Source organism: Ictidomys tridecemlineatus, chromosome 2, assembly GCF_052094955.1.
Source record: "Ictidomys tridecemlineatus isolate mIctTri1 chromosome 2, mIctTri1.hap1, whole genome shotgun sequence".
NCBI lineage: Eukaryota > Metazoa > Chordata > Mammalia > Rodentia > Sciuridae > Ictidomys > Ictidomys tridecemlineatus.
This window is the reverse complement of record NC_135478.1, coordinates 174,002-198,418: the sequence shown is the minus strand read 5'-3', so window position 1 is coordinate 198,418 and position 24,417 is coordinate 174,002. Positions and strand designations below refer to the sequence as shown.

At 57.2% G+C, this 24,417-nt stretch overlaps 1 protein-coding gene across 15 annotated transcripts; it reads left to right on the top strand.

The window, feature by feature from the left end:
• Window positions 1-1,021: 1,021 nt before the first annotated feature.
• Mier2 (MIER family member 2) lies at window positions 1,022-22,585 on the top strand. 15 transcript variants are annotated; one of them, XM_078031964.1, is made up of 15 exons: window positions 1,065-1,166; window positions 6,892-7,019; window positions 7,399-7,486; window positions 8,921-9,063; window positions 10,882-11,028; window positions 11,486-11,606; window positions 12,069-12,160; window positions 12,539-12,605; window positions 17,536-17,687; window positions 17,975-18,056; window positions 18,133-18,227; window positions 19,630-19,823; window positions 19,906-19,994; window positions 20,792-21,209; window positions 21,501-22,585. In XM_078031964.1, the coding sequence occupies exons 4-15, from the start codon at window positions 8,929-8,931 to the stop codon at window positions 21,520-21,522; spliced, it is 1,614 nt and encodes a 537-aa protein (XP_077888090.1). In that variant the 5' UTR covers window positions 1,065-1,166; window positions 6,892-7,019; window positions 7,399-7,486; window positions 8,921-8,928; the 3' UTR covers window positions 21,523-22,585. The 15 variants fall into 15 exon arrangements, with proteins under 15 accessions (XP_077888069.1, XP_077888090.1, XP_077888100.1 ...); XM_078031974.1 differs by lacking the exon at window positions 1,065-1,166 and adding an exon at window positions 1,442-1,775; XM_078031943.1 differs by lacking the exon at window positions 6,892-7,019 and having other exon boundaries at window positions 1,022-1,166.
• The last annotated feature ends 1,832 nt before the right edge of the window (window positions 22,586-24,417 follow it).

Below are 24,417 nucleotides of genomic sequence, written 5' to 3'. Positions count from 1 at the left end.
CAGTGTAAATTCTTTTTTTTTTTTTTTTGTACAGAGGATTGAACTCAAGAGCACTTAACCCCTGAGGCAAATCCCCAGAACTTTTTTTTTGTATTTTATTTAGAGAAAGATTCTCACTGAGTTGCTAAGTGCCTCTCTAAGTTGCTGAGGCTGGCTTTGAACTCTGGATCCTCCTGCCTCAATTTTCCAAGCCCCTGGGATTACAGGCGTGTGCCCCTCGCCCAGAATCAGTGTGAATTTTTAAGTAAGAATGTTCTCCTACAGAAACACAGAACTGTCATTGATTCCAGTAAACCTCACGGTGATCCCATCCTTCCAGCTAATCCTGTGAACACACTCGACGACGTCTGCTGTGTCACTCTGCCCCTCTGCGGGGTCCGGTCTCGGAAAACCGCAGTTCCTCGCCACATTTCGGCTTTGCCTGCAAAGGTCTTGCGTTCCACCGGGTGCAGGAGGGGGTGTCCTCCTCAGGGCACCAGACCAGGGGCCTGTGATGTTCCCGCGTATCCCCTGACAACAGGTGGCCACACGTCTCCACTGAAACGAATCGGCCGCCCCCAACGACTTTCCGACCTTGAAAACACCCTCTCTGCACCGCCACTCAATGGCTCCCGGGCCACTCCCGCACCTGTGCGTTGACCTCCAGCCTCACTGGCCGCCCCAGCGCCCGGGGCAAGGCCGCGCAGGGCCTGCGCTGAGCCCGCCGGCGCGTCCACTAACCGACCCACTCGCCCGCCCGAGACGTCCGGAGCGCGGGGAGAGCCCCGGCGCGAATGACGTCAGCGCTCGGAGGAGCGGGCGCGGCGGCGCAGGGCCCTCGGGGCGGTTCCCCATCTCGGCGGCAGGCGCGGGGGTCCCTGAGCCGCTCCGGCAGGACCCGGGAACGGACCGAGCCCCTCGCACCTGTCGGGCGGAGCTGGCCTCCAGTCCCGGCCTCCGCCGCGCAGGGCGTGACCCACCCCACCCGCCTCGGGCGCCCGAGGGTGCGGGGCCGCGACACTGACAGAACCGCGACGCCCGCTGCCCGCTCGCGAGGCCCGCGCACCTACTACGCGCTGCCCCGCCCCGGCCCCGCCCACCAGGGCTTCGGCCAATGAGCGCGCGGCCCCTCATCCGGGGATCCCGGCGCGGCCACCGCCTCCCGCGCACACACGGCCATGGCGGAGGTGAGTGAGCGGGCCGGGGGAGCCGGCCCCCCGCCCGCGCCCGCGCCCCCCGCCGCCGCCGTGGTGAGCTCTAGGGGCCCGGGGTTGAAGCCGCTCGCCGGGAGCCGTGGGGCCGGCCGGGGCGCCCGCCCTCTCGGGGCCCGGGGGCGCGGGTTTTCGTCGGCGGCCGCCCCCGGCCCGGCGGCCCCCCCCCCCGCGTTGCCACATCGCGGGCTGAGGCGCGCATGCGCGGGCGCGGGGGGCGCGGCGGGCGGGGGCGAGCTCTCCCGGCGCGCGCGCCAACTTTGCGGAGCGCCGGGGCGGTGGCGTCCGGCGGGACCGCGCGGCCCCACTGCGGACCCGCGGGAGGCGGCGTGGGCTGCTAGGCTGACCACCGGGCTGAGCTGGTCGGCCGCTCCTCATGGAGTTACTTCTCGGAAGACCTTGGGCCGGCAGTGTGTAGACTGCTCTCATCTGCGACTTGAGAACTGAGGGCTTTGGGGCTGTGGTGTCCGTCAGACTCCACCGCCCTGCCCAGAACTACTCCCTGGGAACGGAAACTTTGGTGTCTGGGGCTTGCTGGGCTTGGGATGGCGCGCGGGACCCTGTAGATTGGCTTTCACCGCCCAGGTACAGCGGGAGGGAGAAGGGATGTGTGAGGTGCAGCCTCTGCCAGGCTGCGTAGATGGGCTCCGGGCGCGCTGCCGCTCCGTGCCTGCGGCCTGTTGGCTCTGTTCCTGCAGAAATTAAAAGGGATCCCCAAACCCAAGGACGGACTGTGTCAGGCGTGGAGCTCCTGAGTCCCAGAGAGGAGAAGGCACCCACCCCAAGAGGCACAGCAGGCCTGGGAGCTGGGACTGGAACTCTGGCTTCACCTGTGTAGGCGTTGTGGAGGGTGGGACTGGCCATTCTTTCCCATTTGTGGCCTTCTCAGGGCAGCCACAAGCTCTGTGTTTGTGCCAGAGAGACAGTAGTTGTCTGGGTGCCTGGCTGGACCAGCTCATGAGGGTTTGCCACTGTGAATTAAAGATGGAAGTTGAACCTTATGAAATGGCTAGTATTCAACTGTTTTTAACCCATAAAAGCAGCTTGGGGTGGAGCCCTGTAGAGTTCATTTGATTTGATGTTCTGAGGCCGCAGCCTGTGTAGGCCGTCGCCTGTGCTATGCCGTAGGATTCCCACAGTGCGTAGAACAGATGGGGCCTGTCTAGAAACTGGTTAGAGGCGCTGATCAATGAAGGACTAAAACACACGTAGATGCTGATCTTGTAGGGCCCCGGCCAGCCTCCGTTCTGGAGGCCTTATCTGGCCCTGGAGCCTTGCAGAAGGACTGAGTCTCTAGATTGGGAAGTTGATGTTGACCTCCCAATCTAAGAAAGCTCATGAGGTTTTGGCACTGTGAATTAAAGATGGAAGTTGAACCTTATGAAATGGCTAGTATTCAGCTGTCTTTAACCCATAAAAGCAGCCATTTGTAAGCCATTTGGTGGTTGGTTAGTATTAGCTGCTTTGATCTGCTTAATCGTTGTGTTTTTGTCTCAAAATAATCATCAGCACCCAGGAAAGACAGGAACATTCCATCCTGTTCTTGTTGGTCCTAGATTAATCTTTTTAACCTAATGTGCCAGCTTTCACTCCTTTGCAGACCCTCTGTGGCTTTTCACTGCCCTTATCATCTCTTATGACCAGCCACCCTGTGGTGTGGCCCCTGTGACCCCTGCAGCCCCTGGCTCCTTTGGTGTCTGGTGTGCTCTGTGGACTGTGGGGCTGCCTGGAACTGTTCTGCCTTCTGGTCCCTGCTGGAGAGAACTTCAGAGCTGTCCCTGATGCTCAATTACACAGCCCCATCCTGTCTTCATTCTCGTGCCCTCATTTCTCTCTCCATGCTGTATGAATTCACAGCTCATTAGGTGTGCCTGGACTAGACTGGCAACTCCATGTGGGTGGAGACAGGCAGAACCTGCTCCTCTGGTGACCCAGAGCAAATGCTGAGATGGAGGAGTAAGATGAGGGCTGTCAAGGGGACACCCGATGCCTGGGCTGGGCATGGGTGGTGAGGTCAGGGAGGACTCCAGAGGACGCTGTTGTTAACTGGTGCTGTGTAATGGGCCGCCTCAGAAGTCGACTCAGGGACAGTACAGCACTCACTTTATTGTCATTTCTTATTCTTGGGGCTGACTCAAGCAGGCAGTTCTCACGTAGGACCTCTTTCCCCTGGCACAGTGCTGGCTGGGTCTGGAACTTGCTGGGGGCTTCCTCACTTGTGCCTGGCTGCTGGCCTCTGTGTGTGGCTTGGGCTTCTATGCAGTATGGTGGCTGTGTTCCAGGAGTGGCTATTCCTAAGGAGGCCTGGTAGAAAACTGAGCTACCTGCTGTGACCAGGCCTGGCCAGACTGGAGAGAGTGCTTCCATGTGGTCACACAGGAAGCAGAGTGTGTGGGTGGAAGGTGTGGGCACAGCCTCCAGGGAGTGTGGAATCTGTTGCAATGTCCTTCTGGGTCAAGCTTTGAAGAGTGGAGAGCTGGAATGGGGTGCTGCCCTGAGAGAAGGGCCGTCCTATGCTCTGTGAGAAGTTGGGAGTCTTCGTGTATACCAGCTTGCTTCCTCCTCTGTCCCTAGAAGACCTGTGTGGGCCCTTGTCTGTAGTCCTCTCTTTTGCCTTTGACCAGCCCCTGTTCTGTTCTTCCTTTCCTCTCCACAGAGCAGAGGCTTGACTTTTGTTGGCCTTTGACGCTGTGGGGGATATCCAGTATGTTCTAAGTAAATGGAAGTAGGACCTGGGAATCTGCCATTTGTGTGGGCACCAGAAACGGGTGGGGGAGGACGGCCAGCCATGACCCGTGATCCCTGGTAAGTGTTGAGGAGCTTGGAGCCCCTTGGAGATGCATGTAGGATCTGAGGCTGGTGGTCCTGGGGGAGCCAGCTGCTCACTTAGCCCCAGGTCCTGGGGTCTTCAGGCCTCTCTGCATTGGCTGTTCCTGGCTGGTGATCTCTGCTCTCATGCCTGAGCCCTGTTAGATGGCAAGTCAGATAGGGCTGAGTCCTCTTCAGACCCTGCTCGGGGACCCCAGGCCATCATTCCTGAGGCCAAAAGTTATTCTCATTCTTTCTGGACACTGAGCCTGTGGGGGCCGTTGTTAACCTGTCATCCAAACTGTGGCCTCGTTAGATGCTCCCCCACCTCACTTAGGCCTCTTGGCTGTGAGAACAGAAAGTTAGTCCCTTGGCATAGGTGGGAAGGTTGCTTTGGGAGCTCCTGTCCCCCCATCCCAGGCGGTCCTGGAGAGGGCTGAGGAGGGCTCCTGGCACCCTGGGTGCTCTCATCATGCTTTGCCATGCACGTGGCTGTGTAAGGTGGCCACAGGGCTGGCTTACCTGTGTGTCCAGGAAGGAGGTGAAGCCACCTTGCTTTACCAGGGCGTGAGGTGTGAGAGGCCCCTGGGCTGCAGGTCCCTGGCCTGCTTCTGAGCACCATAGGTGCTGCTTCCTGTGCTCTGTTTATGGCCCTCTGCCGCCGCTGGGTAGACTGTCTAAAGCTGGGCTGGTCTGCTCCCTCCCCACCAGACCCTCAGGGGCTTCTGGACCTCGGTCAGGTGAATACACCTTGCAGCCCTATTGCCAAGTCTCTGCAGTGCTGAGGGCACCCTGTGCCTCCTAGCTCTCCCTCCAGCATCAGTGTGCACTGTCCTTGTATTCTGAGCAGAGGGTGACGAGGATTTCTGACATAAGGCCTGAACTGAATTTGTACTGGTTTCACATGCTTACTGTGTGAATTTAGGTTAGTGGCCTGATCTCTCTGAGCTTTGGTTTCCTGGTTTTCCTTAAGGAGAGAATGAGCACACTTCATGTGAGGATTTCCCGAGCACCGAGTGACAAAGGAGTTCCTTCCCAAACTTTTAAGCTTTATTTTATTAAACATTTTAGTTATTTATGTTTGGCAGTGCTTTACTGAGATAAGTTCGTCTGCCTCGCAGTGGCCCTCTTGTAATTCGTAGAACTTCATGGTTGTTAGTATTTCCAGAGTTACATAACTGCCAACAGATAGTTGTAGAATATTTTTATCATCTTAAAAGCCCTGCACCTGTGGGTCCATGTTCTGTCTCTGGACTCCCCTGTTGCCTGGACTCTTCTGTCACTGGGTCACAAACTGTGGCCTGTGTGTCTGGCTGTCACTTAGCACCAGGTCCTCAGATCCCTCTACATTGCATCTGTCACCTCGCTGCTGCCCTGGCCAAGGATGCTCCAGGCTGGTTTGTGTTTCTGTTGGTCAGCTGATGGATGTCGAGGTTATTTCCACGTAGTTTCCATGTGAGTCTGACCCTGCTGTGACCGTTCATGTCCAGACTTCAGTTGGACATTCCCCAGGACTAGTCCACGACAGTGGTTGTGGTTATCGGTCTTTTTGATTGACGCTATCCTGTGACTGAGAAGGGGTGTTTTGCTGGGCCTTGGTGCTTCTGCATGCCGAGGGATGCTGAGTGTCTTTCTGTGAGCTGGTTGACCATTCACAGGTCTTCACTGGAGAAATGTGTTTTGTGGTGCTGGAGATTGAACCCAGAGCCTTGTGCATGCAAGGCAAGCACTCTGCCAATTGAGCTATAGCTCCAGTCCATCCTGTGTCCTTTTTTAAGTTGAGTTGTTTGCCTTTTTGTTACTGAGTTACAAGAGTTCTTTATACATGCAGGTCCCTTGCCAGGTGTATGATTGATTGGCAGGTGTTTTCTTCCATTCTGTGAGTTGTTTTACTTTATTGATAATGAAGTATGAAAGTTTTGTTTTGTTATTTTTTGGTCTGGGGATTGAACCCAGGGGTTTAACCACTGAGACACATTCTCAGCCCTTTATATCTTTTATTTTGAGAGAGGGTCTCACTAAGTTTCTTAGAGCATTGCTAAGTTGCTGAGGCTGGCTTTGAACTTCTGAGCTGCTGGGATTACAGGCATGTGCCATTGGGCCTGGTTCTGCTCTGTTTTTGTTTTTTTTAAAAAAATATATTTTTAGGGCTGGGGATGTGGCTCAAGCGGTAGCGCGCTCGCCTGGCATGTGTGCGGCCCGGGTTCGATCCCCAGCACCACATACCAACAAAGATGTTGTGTCCGCCGAGAACTAAAAAAAAAACTAAAAAATAAATATTAAAAATTCTCTCTCTCTCTCTCTCTCTCTCTCTCTCTCTCTCCTCTCTCACTCTCTCTTTAAAAAAAAATATATATATTTTTAGATGTTGATAGACACTTTTGTTCATTTATTTATATATGATGCTGAGACTTGAACCCAGTGCCTCATACATGCTAGGCAAGTAATCTACCACTGAGCCACAACTCCAGCCCCTGCTGTGTTCTTAAGGGGTATGTCTTATGCAGCTTTTGTCACTGTTGTAAATGGAATTGTCTTAATGTTTTGATTGTCCATTGCTAGTATATAGAAATATAGTGAATATTTACGCATTGATCTTGTACCCTACAACCTTGCTTAGATCATTTATTCGTTTAAATAGTTTATAGTTTGGATTTTATAGGCACAAGATCATGTCACCAGCGATATAGTTCTGTTCTTTCCTTATCCATTTGGGTTCCTTTTATTTCCTTTTCTTGCGTGGATGGGGACCCCTGGGGAGGTGCTGAGTAGGAGTGGTGGGAGATAGCCCCCCACACCCCCACATGGAGGGCAAGCTCAAGTCTGGTCTCTGGGTGTGGCTGTGGGCTTCCTGGGTGTCTCATCAGGCTGAGAGAGTCCCTTCTGTCCCTAGTTTCACACGCTAGATTGACATGCTGTGAAATCTACCTGAAATGTAGAATCAGTGGTTTTTCAGCCAGCACCTCTGTCTAGTTCCAGAACATTCCATCATCCCTTAAAGCAACACCGTTCCCGTGAGCGGTCAGTCCCCCACCCCTCCCCAGCCTCTGGCATGCATGAGTCCACATCCTGTCTCTGGACTCCCCTGTCCTGGATGTCTCCTGTTACTGGGTCCCACGCTGTGGCCTTGTGCCTGGTTCTTGCTGAGTGTGAGATCCTTAGGCCTGTGCATGCTGCAGCTTGGTTGGGATTGTGGGGTTGGTGGTGGGCAGTTTTTGCCATGTGGGAAGCTCTCCTGTGTGAGTGCTTGGGCCCTGGAGTGGGCTGTGTGGGTGCATGCTGCTTGTTCCATTCTCAGTGCCCCTGCCCAGCCTTTGGAGGCTGAGAGAACGCCACCCGAGGGGAGGTGGGAGCTGGGCCTTGGGCTTGTGGAGCTGACCTTGCTTTTCTGTCTCTGCAGGCCTCCTCGGTGGGGAGGCAGAGTCCTCACGTGGCCTCCTGCCTCTCTCACAGCCTATGTCCCAGGGAGCCCGGCTTGCAGACAGCAGGTACTGTCTTCCTGCCAAGGTCCATCAGGGCCTCTGGCTGTGAAAGGCAGAACCCTCTGGTGGCTTCCAGCCTCTGCTGGGTCAGGTGGAGGTGTGTGGCAGAGTGCTCAGGACCCCCTGTTCCCAGGCAGGGCCAGCTGCGACCCTGCGTGGACTAGAGTGCAGGTCTGCACTGGGGCTGGGGGTGGCATCTGCTTGTTGTGGCCTCCGGGAGTGACTGGCTGAGGGAGAACCGGCTGAAGGGCTAGGCAGGAGACACCCTAGGTACTTGCACCCACTGGGCGGGGATGAAGCTCCCAGGCCCTCTCCTGCTGGCCACTGCCCTGGCCCTGTGGAGGTGTTGCTGCAGGAGAGGAGAGCCCCTGTGATTGGACCCTTGCTGCAGGCTAGGCAGAGGGCCATCGCTCCAGCTGTAGCCCTGCAGGAGTGGCAATGTCCCTGTCTCCCTCCCACCTCCTCCAGGACTGGCCGTGGAAGTTCGGGGCACTGGCAGCCCTTGGCTCCCTCACCTGTACTGGGTGCCACTCTGCAGGCAGCCGCCTAGCCAGTTGTGCTGACTCTGTAGCTGTCCTCCAGAGGCCACTGCCCTGGGCCCCCTGAGCTCCCACACCCCTGTCCTGGGGTTAATTGAGCCCTGGCTGTTTTCTCTTGTGTGTATTTTTTTTTTTTTTAAGATGGACACAATATCCTTATTTATTTTTTTGTGGTGTGAGGATCAAACTCAGTGCCTCACATGTGTGAGGCAAGTGCTCTGCCGCTGAAGTGTAGCCCCAGCTCCCTCTTGTGTGTATTTTGAATCTAACTTGCTGAAAATCACTACGGAGGTGCAGTGGACACACCCTGGACCTTTGGGAAAACCCAAAGTCTAGCAGTGGGTCCTGTCCTGTGGGCCCTACTTAATAGTGCTGCTTCTTGGTGTGTTGACAGCTCAGCTCCATCCTGTAGTGAGCTGTGTAGCCCACCACCCCAGGTTTTAGGCGTCAGGGCCTTCCTGTGTCTATACTATGTTGTGGGGCCAGGCTTGGCCCTGGCACCTGGGAGCCCTTCTGCTCTTTCCACCCTAACCTCAGTGATACCTGCCTCTTAGGCCATTTACCTTCCTGCAGGCCTTCATGGGTATCTGTGTTCAGGAGGACCAAGCAGTCCCCAGAAAGAAACGCATGCCCCAGACCCTTAAAGTGTGTGTGTGTGTACTAATGTGCTCCTTGGTCAGCACCCCATGGTCCCTGGAGACTCTTGGGTTCGCATGCGGGAGCTGGCCCTGCTGGGTATCCTCTGTGTGCACCAGAATGCATGTGGATGCACACTGAGTGCTCCGTCCTTGGGATGGCAGGGCCACCACTGCCTTCCCTACCCTGGACATCTTCAGCTGCCTCGTGGTGGTTGGAGATGGGCACTGGGAGGTGCTTACCCAGGCTGGGGTCTCCTCCACAGTGGTGTCCATGGGCTCTGCAGATCATCAGTTCAACCTTGCAGAGATCCTGTCGCAGAACTATAGTCTCCAGGAGGAGTGCACAGAGCCCCTGCAGTGCCCTGAGAAGCCCGAGGAGGAGCTGGACAAAGACTTCATATCCCAGGTACTTGGCTAGCTGTGCCCTTCTGGGCACACTTGAGGTTTCAGCTCTTGGATTCTCTGTGCAAGCACCACGTGCACACCTGTTTACAGAATGCCAGCCTGACCCTATTCTTGTGGGGCTCTAGGCCATCTTGGCAGCTGGACATGACTGCACTGAGCTCAGGTCTGCTGTTCTCAGAGGTTCTCTGTGCTCCTGAAGTCAGGGAGGGACTGAGAAGCTTGCCTTTTACTGCATTTTCCGTCAAAACTGAAGCATTTGACAATATTTGTTCACTAGTTCGTGAAAATAATAGTAGTACTGGGGTGTGGCTCAGTGATAGAGTACTTGCCTAACGTGCCTGGGGCCCTTGGGTTCAATCCCAGCAGCAACAACCACAGAAAAGGCACCAAATATACGTTAATGGAAATAACCTTTTTTAAAAAATAAATATATTTTTTAGTTGTAGTTAGACATAATGTCTTTTTTTTTTTTAAAGAGAGAGAATTTTTTAATATTTATTTTTTTAGTTTTCGAAGGACACAACATCTTTATTTTATATTTATGTGGTGCTGAGGATCGAACCCAGTGCCCTGTGCATGCCAGGCGAGCGTGCTACCGCTTGAGCCACATCCCCAGCTCTGGACATAATATCTTTTTTTTTTTTTTTTTTAAAGAGAGAGTGAGAGAGGGGGACAGAGAGAGAGAGAGAGAATTTTTAACATTTATTTATTTTTTCTTAGTTCTCGGCGGACACAACATCTTTGTTGGTATGTGGTGCTGCTGAGGATCGAACCCGGGCCGCACGCATGCTAGGCGAGCGCGCTACCGCTTGAGCCACATCCCCAGCCCCTGGACATAATATCTTTATTTTGTTTATTTATTTTTATTTGGTGCTGAGGATCAAACCCAGTGCCTCACACGTGCCAGGCGAGTGCTGTACCGCTCAGCCCCAGCCCCTGGAAATAACATTTTTGTGCAGATGAGAAAATTATTCCATTTTTTAAAAAAACAAAAGAATTTGTGGAGGAAGGGGAACTTCATGGAGTGTCTGCCAGCTATTCTTCCAGACAGAAGTGGACGGTGGGCTCCTGCCTGCCCCATCCGTCCCATGCTCTGGAGTGGCTACCTCCCTACTTACACAGCAGGCGCTCTGTATGCCTTCCGCACCCCGCACAGCTATCATGCCTGTCAGGGTGAGAGCTGTTGAGGTTGCTGACTTCATACTGAGTGTTCAGAATAGTAGCCCCGCTCTGTGGTGCACTGCTGTGGCTGTGCTGGACCAGTCTTGTGCCCACAGGCTCTTCAGGACTGGCCTGTGTGTCAGCGCAGTGGAGGGTGCAGGTACATCAGGCCTGCTGCAAAGGTATCCAGGGAAGTGGGGTCTCAGCCTGCTACCAGCCTCCGTCACGTCATTGGGAGCCCCATGGCCATGCCCAGATGCTGCCTGTTGTCTCCAGGGCCAGGGCTGGAAGGAGCTGCTGGTTCTCTGTGAGGACCTAAGGCCCTGAGAATGAGGACAGGAGTTGGGGGTATAAGGAGGGAGGCAGGAGCTGGGCAGTGTGATGTGCACAGAGGCTGTCCCTACCTGTCCCTGTTCTGGACTGGTAGCCTCTAGACTCAGATGTCTCTGCCTGTCCCAGGCTGCAGAAGAGCTCCCAAGGGCTGGGCACCTGTACCTGTCCTGGGCTGTAGAGAAGTCCCCAAGGGCTGGCCTGAGGGTTGGCAGGGCAGCACAGCCACGTGGGGTCTTGCTGAGAAGTAGACAAATGGTCCTGGTGGTGGAGCCCTGGGAGCCTCAGTCAGAAGTGGGGACCAGAGCCCTGGGCAATCTCCTAATAGGGCTCATCCCCTCCGGTGCAGAGCAGTGACATGCCCCTGGACGAGCTGCTGGCACTCTACGGCTACGAGGCATCTGACCCCATCTCAGAGCGGGAGAGTGAAGGTGGTGAATCAGCCCCCAACCTCCCAGACATGACTCTGGACAAGGTGAGTGAGGGTCCCTCCCAGAACTGGCCCCCAGTAAAGGGGGGACTCACACATGGCCCCTGACTGCTTCCATGTGGGAGCCAGCAGAGGCGGCCCTGTGCCCACAAGGGAGATGCAGTCAACAAGCCCAAGGCCAAGGGAGGGTTGTTGTCCACCTGTGGTTTCCTGTCCAGGTTCAGGGTGGTTCTGGGCTGGCCCATGGGCATTCTGGTTTGGGTGGATGGAGCGGGCAGAGGAGATGCCAGGGGAATCACGGGACAGGATGCTGGGGCTTCCAGAGCATGGGGTCTCTGTCAGGGAAGTTGAGAACCAGACGAAGTGAGAGTGTGCCACAAGCCCAGCTCCAAAGTGGGCACGCCCACGGCTCTGTGCTGTGGCCAGGGTGGCAGCAGCGATGTGTTGTGTTGATGGTAAAACAAACCAAATTGCATCATTTTCTCTGCTCTCTTGTTAAAAGGAACAAATAGCGAAGGACTTGCTTTCAGGAGAAGAGGAGGAGACACAGTCCTCTGCTGATGACCTCGCCCCATCTGTCACTGCCCATGAGGCCTCAGTCCTCTTCCCCAACCAAAGTGGGTGTAGGTGTCCCCGTGCTTCCCTCCACCAGCCTGGCCTGTGCCTGGCCCTGGGGATGCAGGCAACTGGCCTTAGGTTGGGTGAGCAGAGCTCCAGCTGGGATGTGGGGTGGAGGGTACCATGTGTACTGGGATGCTGAGCTCTCCTCTGTCCTGGCCTGCGAATCCTCAAGGTAATCATGGCTTAAACCAGGAGGGAACTTGTTAGTTTTTCTAGCAGGTCCAAAGATAGCATTCCTAGACTGTCCCCAACCATCCTACTCCAGGACCTGCCTGCCTCTGTGCTGGCTTTCTGTGGCAGCAGAGAGGCCCCTCTTTGTAGGTGGTTCTTGGCCCTGTGCTTAAGAGGAAGGTCATAGTGGAGGATGGGGTTGTAAAAAGAAGGGAGTATCCAGGCTGCAGCCTGAGAGCAGGGGTCGGCCCACTCCCAGGGCTGCAGGTGCAGCTCACTTCTCTTTCCCAAAGCCCGCTTCCTGGCTGGTGACGGCAAAGAGCCGGGTTCCTCTGCCTCCTCTGACACCGAGGAGGACGCTCTTCCTGCCAACAAATGTAAGAAGGTATGTAGCTGGCAGCTCCTGACCCTGTTGGCCAAAGCCAGGACCAGCTGAGCCCTTGATTTGGGTTTGTGCCCTTTGTCCCAGGGGAATGGCCCACACAGCTCCCAAGAGGTGGGCCGGACCAGCAGCAGGGTCTTGGGACTGTGCTCTGTGCCTGCCCTGGGGTCCACCCTTGGGCCTGGCAGTGGGGCCAACACCTTGTCTGGGGCCTGCTGGGCTGTTGTCAGGATGTTCTGGATCTCCCATTGTCTGCTGGCAGGTTGCACAGGCGGGTTGGGGCAATGGTCTGCAGCCTAGAGTCCAGGCAGGGCTGTGGCAACTGGCCTCCCAAGTGGCTGGAGGCTGGCTGGGCTCCTGATACTGACTTTTCCTCTGTAGGAGATCATGGTGGGACCTCAGTTCCAGGCTGATCTCAGCAACCTGCACCTGAGCCGACATGAGAAGAGTGAGTAGCCAGAGCAGCAGGGGACCCCAGCTCAGCAGCTGGTCTATATGGAGACTAGGGCCCAGCCTGGGCTGTGCTGCCACATGCTGAGCTGTCCTTCCTTCTGTGCAGTCTTGGCCCCAGCCACCCTTTTCCCAGCCCCTCCCCTCTCCTTCTCCCTCCTCTTGCAGCTAGATGTCCTTGCAGATACCTTCCTGTGGTCCCTGTGTCTCCTTCCCTGCTTTGATCCTCTCTAGGTGCTTGCTGTTCTGGGATGTGATGCTTGTCTTTCTGTCCCCACCCCACCACCACCACCAATCTGGAGCCCTCTTGTTCCTCTAGACTGGCCACCTGCTGCTGGCTTGGGTTTTGTCCTTTTGCCCTGGAGCCCTGCAGGGCCCAGGCCGTCCTGCTGGGGGATTGTTTCCCTGTGACTCAGCAGTGGGATTGGGGTCTGGGACAGAGCAGAGTACTGAGGGTAGAGGGGTCTCTCCCGGGTGCCTGGGATGTGCCTGCCTCAGTAGGGCCGTAGGTGACGAGAGGTGCTGCCCTAGAAAGGGCCCTCCCTGTGCACTCCTTGGCTATGCCCTTGAGGGGCTCGAGCCTTGGTGTAGACTCCAGCTGGACCCTTCCTGGCCCAGCTTGCCCCGGGGCTGTGCCCTCCTGGGGCAGCCAGGGCTGTTCCTGTGGCCGCTGGCCAGTGTTGCATCTGGGAGGACATCTGCGCGGCCTGGGCAGCGTGCCCTGCGTGTCCTCACAGCGTGTTCCTTCCTTGCTGGTTGGTGTTGCTCTCTTCCCCACGTGTCTCTATTGTGCGTGGGCAGGCTGTGCAGGAGATCCCTCCAGTGCTGGCCTTGCACTGCTCCACACCTTGCTGCAAGAGTCTCCCATGGAGGGGACTGCCTCATTGCGGCTCTCGCTTGTGCGCAGTGTGCACTAGCCACTTGGACGTACTCAGGCATGGTGCATGTTCAAGGGTGTACAACCTGTAGCCTGGTTCTCTCTGAGGGGGCCACTGTCTGGGGTTGGTATCTGCACTGCCATAGTGCCCTTTGGCCCTGGCTGATACCTAGGTTTTAATGAGGCACTGTTGGTTTGTGTTTTTGGCAGTGTGTTGGGGTGGCGGGCTGAGGTCCTGGGAGACTTTCCTTTGGAGGTTTTCCCGCTGGCATGGGAGACTGTGCTGTCTGAGCTGCTACTGGTGGGGCCTGAGGCTGTTCCAGGTGTGCATGCCTGGAAGCACATTCTTTCCCCTCTGGGGCAGGGCCTCTCTGACCATTGGGCTCTGCTCTGGCATGTTTGCTGAGGTTTTAGGGTTGGCTGGTCACTTGCCTCAAGAAGCCGCCAGGGTTTTGAGGAGGCTTGTGCTGAGCTGGAGGTTAGGGGGAGAGGTGCTGGGTCAGCAGTGGCAGCAGTTCTGCCTGTGGGTCTGGGTTGCTGTGCCCTTGGGCCTCCAGCGTTGACAGTGCTTGTGTGCTTTCTAGGGTGGCACTTCTGTCTTCAGTTACGGTGCTGTCACAAAGGATATTCCAAACTTGGTACTTCCTGCTGGATTCTTGCTGGTAGAACTGCAATTTGTTATTTTAACTGATCTCGTACGTAATCAGTTTAGAACTTTGTGGATCTGCTAGTTTCTTACTGCCCCATTGTGCTGTTTGCTGAGGACAGCACAGCCTCTTTCTTTCCAGTCTTTGACTTGTTTTCCCTTGACCTGTGTCCCTGTGAGTGCAGGTCAGGGTGGGAGAGGAGTGGATGGTGTCTGTCCTCGCCTTCAGCCTCAACTCAGGACTCACACTGCACACTTCTCATGGGTGGGAGTCCCCTGTGGGGCCATCTTGGCTGTTGCCGCTAGGCTTGTGCACTGGTTCCGCTGTGTGCTGGGCACCCCCTCTGTCTTGTTTTTAGTGGCTGTGCGGTGCTGAAGCCCCTCCTCATGTGGCCCGACCTCCTTGTTGCTTGTGGAAATGTGTGTGCACCAGGCTCAGCACTGCGCGGCAAGACTGTTGCCACCCCTTCTTTCCTACGGCCAGCGGGTGCCTTCCGTAGCATCGGCTCCTCATCATCACTTCCCTGAGTATAGGAGTGCTGCACTGGGCCAGCTTCCTGCTGCAGGTGCTACAGGGTGTGAAAGAATCGGGAAACAACACCTGGGAACCTGCTGATTTGCTGGCTGACGGCAAGCGTGTGCAGCAGCCCCATGGGCCTGCTATGCTCTGCCTGGCCTGCTGCTGTGTGCCGAGCACCTGTGTCCCTGAGCTGGGCTGCTCTCTTGCGCTGTATCTGGAAGGGTCCCTTTCTTCAGCCTCCAGGAGAGAGTGTGATTGTGTGTGTGTGTGTGTGGCTGTAATTACCCCTTTGAAAGTTTGCAGGAACACTTCAGTGGAGCGCCCTGAACCTGGGGTTTGGTTCTGCTTTGTTTTTTGGAAGGTCATTAATAAAAACTTCAGTTGGTTGAACCGTGGGGATCTGTTGGAGCACCCTCTCTGGTGAGCCGTGCTGCAGGTGGTGGGCTCTGGTGGCACCCTCCTGCCCTCCTGCTGGAAGTGTCTTAGGTTTCTGGTGACACCCCAAGGTTTCCGACTTGGCATTTATGTCTTCCCTTTGTTCTTCGGCTCAATCAGTCTTGTTTGGGCTTCATCAACTGTCTTACTCTACAGAGGGCCAACTTAGGCTTCTTGACTTCCTTTGCTGTCTGATTTCCATTTAATTTTTACTTTTATCTTTATTCTCTTGTATTTTATTTCAATTCAATTTGTCGGTCTCTAGTGTCTGTTGTGATTTCTTGATGATGCATGGGTTCTCAGAGGTGTTCTGTTTAAGTTCAAAATACTGGGGATTTTATAGTGACCTTTGTTGGCAGCCATCTACCTGTCAGAGAACAGAGAGCGTCACTGAAGTCCCCTGTAGCTGGTTGAGTGTGTCCACGAGCCAGACTTAGACTGCTATAGAGATGCTATTGGCTATAGGCAGAGGCTTCTGTGTGTGTCTCTGAGGTCACCCTGCTAGCTCCGGTCCACACCAGCTGTGTGTCTTGGCACACTGGATCTTATTTATCTGTTGTGGTGGCGTTGGTGTTTTAGTGTAATGGCGAGTCCACCTGTGTGTTCAGGTACTATGAAGACCCATCATTTCAGCATGAAACCATGAGCTTTGGGGTCCCATCTTTCTGTTTGCTTTTGTTTTTTCTTGGTTTCCTTTTGATTTTTCAAATGCTCATTTGTCGGTCTCCTGGTTCCAGCCACATAGCCTAGTCTGTAATGACCTTGGAATTCTCTCCTAAGGTCACGTGACCAGTCTTTCACAGTGTCACTTGACGATGTGCTGCCCTTACCCCTGCCCTTGTGACTTCCACCAGTTGGCAGTGTGCATGGCGCTGCCAGCCTGAGCATTGCTGAGGCGCTTCTCGTGGTCCTTGCTGTGCAAGAGATGGCTCTGAAGGGCTGGTCAATTGTTGTCTGAACAACTCCAGTTCTGGGTGTTTGGCTTGCTCTGTGCACCCACGGGCAGGTCCACCTCCTTCTGGCTGGTGTCTGTTGGTCAACGGCTTGCTGTGGCCTCTGCTGTCCTTCTACCCTTCCCTGTGTGTGAGTGAGGGTCTGGCCTTGCCTTTTCCAAAGCATTTTGCAGTGGTGTGCTTTCCTACTTGCTCGTCTCCTTGTGGGTGCTGCCTTCCCAGACCAGCTCATCAGTTGAGTGTCTGCTCCCCGAGGCATGGGCACATCCTTGGGCTGCTGGGGGGCTTACCCTGCAGACTCTGTTCTTTCTCAGGACGCTTGAGCTGCATCTTTCGCTTCCAGGAGCCCTGTCTTGTGCTAGTCCAGGCTGCTGTGGGAACACCACCACCACCACCACCACCACCACCCACCCCCCCGGGCTCATATTGTAGTTTGGGTTTGCAGTCCTGGAAGTCCCTCAGCACAACTTCCACTCTCTGCCTAGAGCCCCTGCTGGTCTTCCCTCTCATCCTCCTCTGCCTGTCTGAGCTTTCGGTCCTGGCATGCTGGCTTCGTATCAGCCTCATGGTTGCTGGTGCCTCATATTCCTCTTACATTTTTTCCTGACCATGTTCCAGGCCGTGTGTGATGTTGTCTTCTCCAGAGATTGTCCCACTCTTCTCTCAGGGACCCCCTTGGTCCAGGCAGGGCTGGAGTGTGGGCTGCAGGAGGGACTGTGCTATCTGAGCGTGTCTGCCCAGGCCGTTGGCGCCAGGAGTAGCCTGCTGGGTGTGGTTGAAGGTGCCTTGGACTGTCCTGTGGAACAGTTCTCCGGGTGTGCTCCATGTCCTGTGGTGTGCGGTGGCTTTGTTTTGACTGTCCTGCAGAACAGCTGTCTGGGTGTGCTCCATGTCCTGCCGGTGCACTGTGGTTTTGTTTGGCCTTGTGGGTTTGGTGCTTGGTCCCTGCAAGCCCGGGACTGCTGAGGGGTACAGGTGCTGGTTTGTCCCCGCCACAGCTGAGCTCTTCCTCCCTGTCCTGAAGCCAGTTGCTGCTTGTCCTCTGCCTCTGAGTGTGCCTGCCACCCACCACCACTGTGGCAGGACTGACCTGAGTCCCTTGGTCTGTGCTGTAGTGGCCAGGATACCCCTGCCCTTGCTTGGGGGCTTCTTGGCTTCCTCTGCCACTGCCTCTGGTGGTACTGCCTGTCGCTGTAAGCTGGCCACATCCTGCGTTCCTGTGGGCCCTCCCCAGAGCTCTCTGGACTCCTCTAGGAAGTTTCCTTTGAGCTCCTGGCTGTGTCAGGTGTCCACTGGCCCACTCGGGGCCCCGATGGCTCCAAAGCTGGCCCTGGACCTGTTTGTCACTTTGAATTGCAGAGGCTCAGAGATAGTGGGCCCAGACCACAAGAGTGTGAGGCATTAGTTGGTATCCACCCCACTGGGAGGTGCTGAGGTGGCTGCTCCAACTCTCCTAGCATGGCCTGTGACTTGACCCACGCCCTTTTCTGCCGGCAGTCTATGAGAATGAAGACCAGCTGCTCTGGGACCCCAATGTCCTCCCTGAGAGGGAGGTGGAAGAGTTCCTGTATCGGGCTGCGAAGCGCAGGTGGCAGGAGATGGCGGGTTCTCAGCTCCCTCAGGGAGAGACTGTGATAGACAGCGAGCAGGTGGGCTTCCAGGTCGGGCAGGGCCGCAGTGCCAGGGGGTCAGGCCTACCAGCTGTGCAGGGTGGGCAACCGTGGTCACAAGTTCATGTCAGAGCCACTTGTCGAGATGTCGCTCTAGGCGGTGGTGCTGCTGCCCCCTGTCACTTCTGGGCAGTGGCACAATTGACCTGTGCCACTCTTGGTGGTGGCATGGACACCCCTGATGTCATTCCTGGGAGATGGCACGATGTTCCTGCTGTTGGGTCCAGGTGGACGTGTGAGGAGAGTAAATGGTACCTCTCCCCTAGGCACTGTACGAGCTGGTGAAGTGCAATTTCAATGTGGAGGAGGCCCTGCGGAGGCTGAGGTTCAATGTGAAGGTGATCCGAGGTGAGCCCAGCCCTGGCCTCTCTGCTGGTCCATGCTGCCCCCTGGGGCCCAGTTGACCACCCCCTGCTGTTTGCAGATGGACTGTGTGCCTGGAGTGAGGAGGAGTGCCGGAACTTCGAGCACGGCTTCCGCGTGCATGGGAAGAACTTCCACCTGATACAGGCCAACAAGGTGCATCTCCCCTCTCTGGGGAGAAGGCAGGGGCTCTGGCAGGCCCAGGGATCACCTCTTGCTCTGGTGTCCTCTCCTCACATTGCCAGGCCCCTTTCCTGTCCTCAAAAGCAGAAGCCTCCGGCGTGGGAGTGAATCTGCTAAAAGGTGGACCGGACCCTCTTGGCCAGCTGTGGGTATTGCTGAGGCTCCATGTCCCAAGTGGACCTTTGTTGGCTCAGTCCCAGCGCAGACCCCACCTTGGCCCACGTCCTGGCCTTGGGGGTCAGCTGACTCATCCAGGGACACTGTCCTCCCGCCTTTCCATGGCTGTCCTGCTCTGGGGGCTCTCGGGGTCCTAGGGCAGTGCCACTGGCTGCTTTCTTGGCCTGGCTGGCAGCTCCCTGAGCCTCTCCCCTGTTCCCGTTGGTTTCCTGATCCTTTTGGGGCAGATGTCCCTCCTGATGGGTCCAGGTGGATGGGTGAGGAGAGGAACCAGAGGTGCTTACGTGGTGGGGGGTGTCTTGGTGTCTCGCGATCCTCTTCTGAGGGTCACGGTGCAGGAGGCCGTGTCCTGTGATTGGGCGTAGGCTGACTTCCCAGTGCTGGACTGGAAGCGGCGCTGCCCGCCCCGCTCCTGATTAGACCTTGGTGTGCAGAGCCAGGAGCACGGATCTGTGGCACGTTCCTCTCTGGGTGTTTTCTGGGCTGTGGGAGACAGCAGCGGTCCACGGAATGCCCACTGCCTGGCCCTCGTCTAGCAGCTGCCTTGTGCGCATGCAAGGCCGCCCTCCAGAGAGGCCGCCTGGCTTTCCTGTATGGGGGTCACTGGGCTCCTCAGTGCCTCGTGTTGGTTAGCAGTAGGCTTGGGTGACGTCTTCCCCAGGCTTGCAGCAGGATGTACCTCCTGGTGTGATGCACCGAGCAACGGGGCCTGCATCCCCCTCATCAGCAGCTGTGCATCCCCAGCTCGGGGCTTCTGGGGTGTTGCGTGACTACCCCCTTTCTGGGTGTCACTGTGGGGCTCGTACAGTGTCCCTTGGCTCAAGTGCCATCCTCTGGCTGTGGGCTGCACCTGCTGACTGCAAGGGGCCCACAGGAAGGACTGGTCGACCAGAAGGCTGCCAGCCATCCTTGGCGCTTGCCTCTGGGGTGTGGAGGCAGGTGCTGGGTGGGGGCTCTGGGTCTGATGTTGGTACCACAGAGAAAAAGAAGGGTCCCAGGCTAGGAGGTGGGGTCTCTGATGGGGCCTCAGGATAAGGCTCTGGCCAGCAGCAGTGGCCATGAGCCCCAGATGGAGGACCTGGGGGCCTGGACTCTTGCTCTGAAGGACCTTGGAGCCTAGACTCCTGCTCCGACCCAGTGGCCCTAGGGGCCTGAGGCTGGGCAGTGGGGCCAAGGATGCCTGTCTGTCCATCTTCAGGTGCGTACACGATCAGTGGGCGAGTGTGTGGAGTACTATTACCTCTGGAAGAAGTCGGAGCGCTATGACTATTTTGCCCAGCAGACGCGGCTGGGCCGGAGGAAGTACGTCCCGTCTGGAACCACGTGCGTGCAGTGCTGCTGTAGCAGTAACGTCCGCGTCGGCCAGGCTGGGCTGCCCACTGCAGCCTGGGGGTGGGTGTGGAGGGCATCTGGGCAGCACCTTGGGCAGGTGGTCCTGCCTGCCTCCCTGCACCTCACAGCCTGCTCTGCACAGGGACACAGACCAGGACCTGGAGGGAAGTGACCCTGATGGCCCCACTCGTCCCCGCCCTGAGCAGGACACCCTGGCGGGGGTGCGCACAGGTGAGAGAGTGGGTGGCAGCCGGTCAGGGACTGTGGGGACAGCCAAGGGGCCTCTAGCACCTGTCTGGGTCAGTCGCTGCAGTGAGCAGGGGGTGTCCAAGTGGCTGAGGTCATCTCAGGAGGGAAGCTTTTGAGGATGGGTCATGTCTGTCATCTGGGCCTTCTGGGGAGTGGCTGGGTGGCCCCCCACGAAGGCCCAGGCTTTCTGTCACTGGAGCGCCTGCCTGTCCCTGGGGTGGGTGCTTAGTCCTCAGCACCAGGCCACTTGGGGAGGACAGGAGTGGCTCTGAGCTCTCAGCATCCTGGGCCCTGGGGTCATCTGGGAGCCAGACTTGGCCCCATGAGTTCTCCATGCTCTTGCTGGTGATGCTCCTAAGGGACAGGAGCCAGGCCCTTTGCTTCCTGGGGCCGTGTGTGGAGGTTGAGCTGGAGAGGGATGTCTGCTCTCTGTGGTTGCCCCAGAGGCCTGCAGGTGTGACAGGCCTGTGTGCTGCTGGCTGGGACAGTCTCCAGGAAATCACCCCCAGCTGCTGTGGTCTCCTCTGCTGCTGCTGTGCTGTTGGAGACATGGCTTGTGGCCTGCATTTGCTCTCACACTTTCCAAGGCTGGGCTGTTGAGCTGGGTCCACTGACTGCAGTGTGGCAGGCATCTTTGGCCTTGGAAGTGTGTTGTGAAGGAGCTGGGCAGCACCACAGCTGCCGCCTGGCTGCATGTGAGGCCCGAGGCAGGAGAGTCCTGTGGCTCTTGGGCCCTGGTGGGGTTGTTGGGGTCTCCCAGCTGTGTTCTCTTCCCACAGAGCCGCTGAGCACAGATGGCACATCCAGGAGCCTTGGTGAGCCTGAAGTGGGCTCCGATGGCCTGCTGTCCTCGGAGCCAGGGCCTTGCCCGTTCCCGCAGCTGGATAAACCCCCTGCCGTGACCCTGCCCCAGCCGCCCCCAGCCCTGGCCGACCCAGGCGTGTACCCCTCTACTGCAGCTGCTCCAGAACCAGGTGCCAGCCCGAGACTGGCTGTGGACTTCACGCTGCCGGAAGAGCTGCCCCTCATCTCCAGCCATGTGGGTCTGAGCGAGGACCCAGAGGAGCCCGCGGCCCCGGCGCAGGTGGCCTTGTCGGTCACTGAGTTTGGACTCATTGGCATCGGGGACGTGAATCCCTTCTTGGCTGGCCATCCAGCGTGCCCGGCCCCCGGGCTGCACTCGGAGCCCCTGTCACAGTGAGTGCCACCTGCCTAGGCAGAGCTGGGCTGACCCAGCCAAAGGGTGGTGGCCCTGTGAGGGTCGTGACTGCTTTCCTAGTCTTATTCTCTTCCACCATCTGACCCATTTTGACGTGGTAATATGATCACATGTCCAAAAACGTAAGAAGGTACAAATGAGGGCAGGTGTTGGGCTCCCAGTGCACGCTGCCTGAGGGGTTTGGGGGACAAGTGGCTCTGGGGGAGGTGAGGGGGAGCCGTGTGGAGCCACACAGGCGTGGCTGACTCTGGTCCTCGTCTCTTCTGCAGCTGCAACGTGATGACCTGTTGATCCCTGCCGTGGGCGGGCTGTGTGGCCCACAAGGGACTTGAGGGCACCACCCGGCCTGCCCCCATCTTCCTGAGCCCTCCCCAGCTTGGGCTGGGTTGCCACCTTCTCTGCTTTCGAACGAATACTGGGACCAGGGTGAGGTGGCTGGGCCTCTGGCCCTTGCCCTTCCACCCAGACTGGACCCTGGGCCACCACCACCCAGCTCCAGGCTGTACTGCACCCTGGGATCCATTGGGCATCCGGTCTCAGAGAGGGCCTGACCCTCAGGAGTCAGGGCAGAGCTGGCCCCCTGGCCCCTCGTAGCCAGCAGAGGCAAGGGCAGACATCACTGCCCACGGGGAGGTGGGCAGGACCTACTGCCTGCACCAGCAGCTTCTGCCTGGGTGGCCTCAGCACCAGTCAGCTCTGTCCCTGATGGGACAGGGCTGCAGGCTGCCCTGCCTGGGCTTGGTGCCAGCTCTGCTTAGTGCCGGATCTTGGGGTGCAGAGCCATATACCTCGCTTTCTGTCCGGCCTCCCTGCCCTCAGCCCCTGCCCACGGCCCCTGCCCACAGCCCCTGCCCACATCTCCACTTCAGGAAATGCCGCACTTTATGCCTACCTGCCTCCCGCCTTTCCACCCATCCTGACCCCGAGCGACTGGTGGGGTCCTTAGCAAGCCCTGGGGTGGGGAGGGTTCGAGGAGCTTGGTGGCCCACCCCCTTGCTGCCCTTTCCCCCTCAGCACCAAGGCTGGTTGCTTCAGAAGTGCTGCTGTCGCCTGCACCGAGGCCGGACTCCGGCGCGCTTGCCTGCCCCCTGCCCCTTGCAGTTCTTTGTCAAGGTGTCCCAGCAGATGGCCGGGATCCTGTCTTCTTTCCGGCCTCCTCCCTCTATTTATGTTGGTGTTTACAAGTCAGAGTGGTCCTCTGGCCAGGTGTACAGCTCACCTGGGATTGTGGGGCAGGGTCCTGTGGGCTCTCTGTAGCCGCACATGGCCACCTGGCCCACCAAGGACCACACCGTGCAGTGAAGCTGCCTTCACCCCTTCGCTGTTTTATTTATTAAATCTGATTTGAATCCCAGGTGCCTCGTGGTGATGGGTGGGGGCTGAGACTCAGGCCATCGTCTTGCAGGGGACTTGAGTCCCGCTTGAGGATCTGGGCCAACCGGTGACCTTGACAGCAGGGGGTGTGGCCTGGAGACATGGGGACCGTGGAGTGGTCCTCATGGTGGACACTGCAGCATAGTGCTGGGTCAGGGCTGGGGCTACCTCGGGAAGCGGGTTTGTGCCAAGCCCTGCAGGAGGCCAGGGCAGAGGCGGCAGCAGGTGGAGAGGGCTCTGCCCCAGAGGTGGGGCACAGTGGGGAGGGCGGCGTATAGTTCTGAGCTCATCCCTGGGACCTTGCTTCCCTCTGTGCCCGGGGTGGTGCCGAGGCTACCGCCCCTCTTGGTGGAAGGCATAACTCCTGGGCCCTAGGTGGCTGCCAGGCAGAGTGATTTTCTGTTACCTGAGGTGGCAGGACAGGCCTTGGAGCAGGAACTGACATGGGGTGAAAGGAACAGCCAGGGCCAGGAGTGCAAGCCCCAACAGGTCGTAGTGTGCTGTGCCTGTCCCTGAGGGTGAGAGGCATCGGGGTACTTCTCTCAGGCTGAGGAACTTGAAGACCTAGGGTGCGGTGGGTTGGAGAGGGCAGGGCCGTGCCAACCTGGGGTGTCATCTGTTTCCTGTTCCTGCGGATGGTGTCCTGGGTTGGGCATGTGTGGAAAAACGGGGGGGGTGGTGGTGAGTGTAGTCTTGGCCAGGGTGGGTACGGTGCCTTCGGGCTGGTTGGGAGCTCAACTCAGGTTTCAAGCTCTGAGGGAGGCACCAAGCTGTTCCTGCTGACCACACCTTCTCTGCCCTCCAGCCAGCCCCTGGTGCGTGCCGAGGGACCAGCTCCATCTGGCATCCAGTCATTGGGGTGGCCTGGCCCCTCTGTCCTCAGCCTTGTGTGGTTTTCCAGGGTCGTCTTTAGTGGGCAAAGAAAGGCCTTTCATGACCCCTGTGAGAACCTGCACTGGACAAGTGCAGGTGGTTGCCATGAAGGCACCAGCCAGGGCTTCTCAGCAGTGGCCAGTGTTCCAGAGCTGGTGGTGCTGGCTGGCCCTGCCCCAGGATCTTGGCCTCGCTGACCTGACCACCGCGTCCTGGAGACCATGCAGCTCTTGTTTTCCTAGTTGGTACTCCCAGGGAGAGCTGCCAGGTGAAACACAGGGTGCCCAGTTTGGTTCTGTACAGATAAATAATTCTGACATAAGTGTATCCCATATAATATTTGGGATATACATATTCTAAAAAATGGTTGTTGCCCTGTTAGGATCCAGATTTGTGTTGTCATACTACATGTAAAACAAAACAACACTTATTTATTGAGTTGTAGGTGGACCTAACACCTTTATTTTATTTGTTAATGTGGTGCTGAGGATAGAACCCAGGGCCTCACGCATGCCAGGTGAGCACCCTACCTCTGAGCCACATCCCCAGCCCCATACTGTGTTTTTAGTACAGCCCGTTCTTGGGCTGTTCAGGAGGATGTTGAGACGGGGGTGGAATCTTCAAGTGCCTTGGGAATGTCAGTGCCTGTTTCCTGCAGAGGGTGTCCCTGGTCCTGCCCTGCAGGCACAGGTGCTCCAGTCACAGCCAGCCCAAGGTGTCCCATGGGACTGCAGAGCCAGGAGTCACTCCTGTGCAGGGGAGAGTTGGAAACAAGGTCCACAGGGCACATTTGGGATTGTCCCCCACATTGGAGGAGCTGGCACCTGGGGAGGCACCAGGAGGGTCACCAGAAGGCCCTTAACCCTTGAGCACAGTGGCCTCAGGAGCTGGGTCTTCAGCCTGTGGGTCCTGTGTTGTGCTTTGCCGATGGCTTCTGCT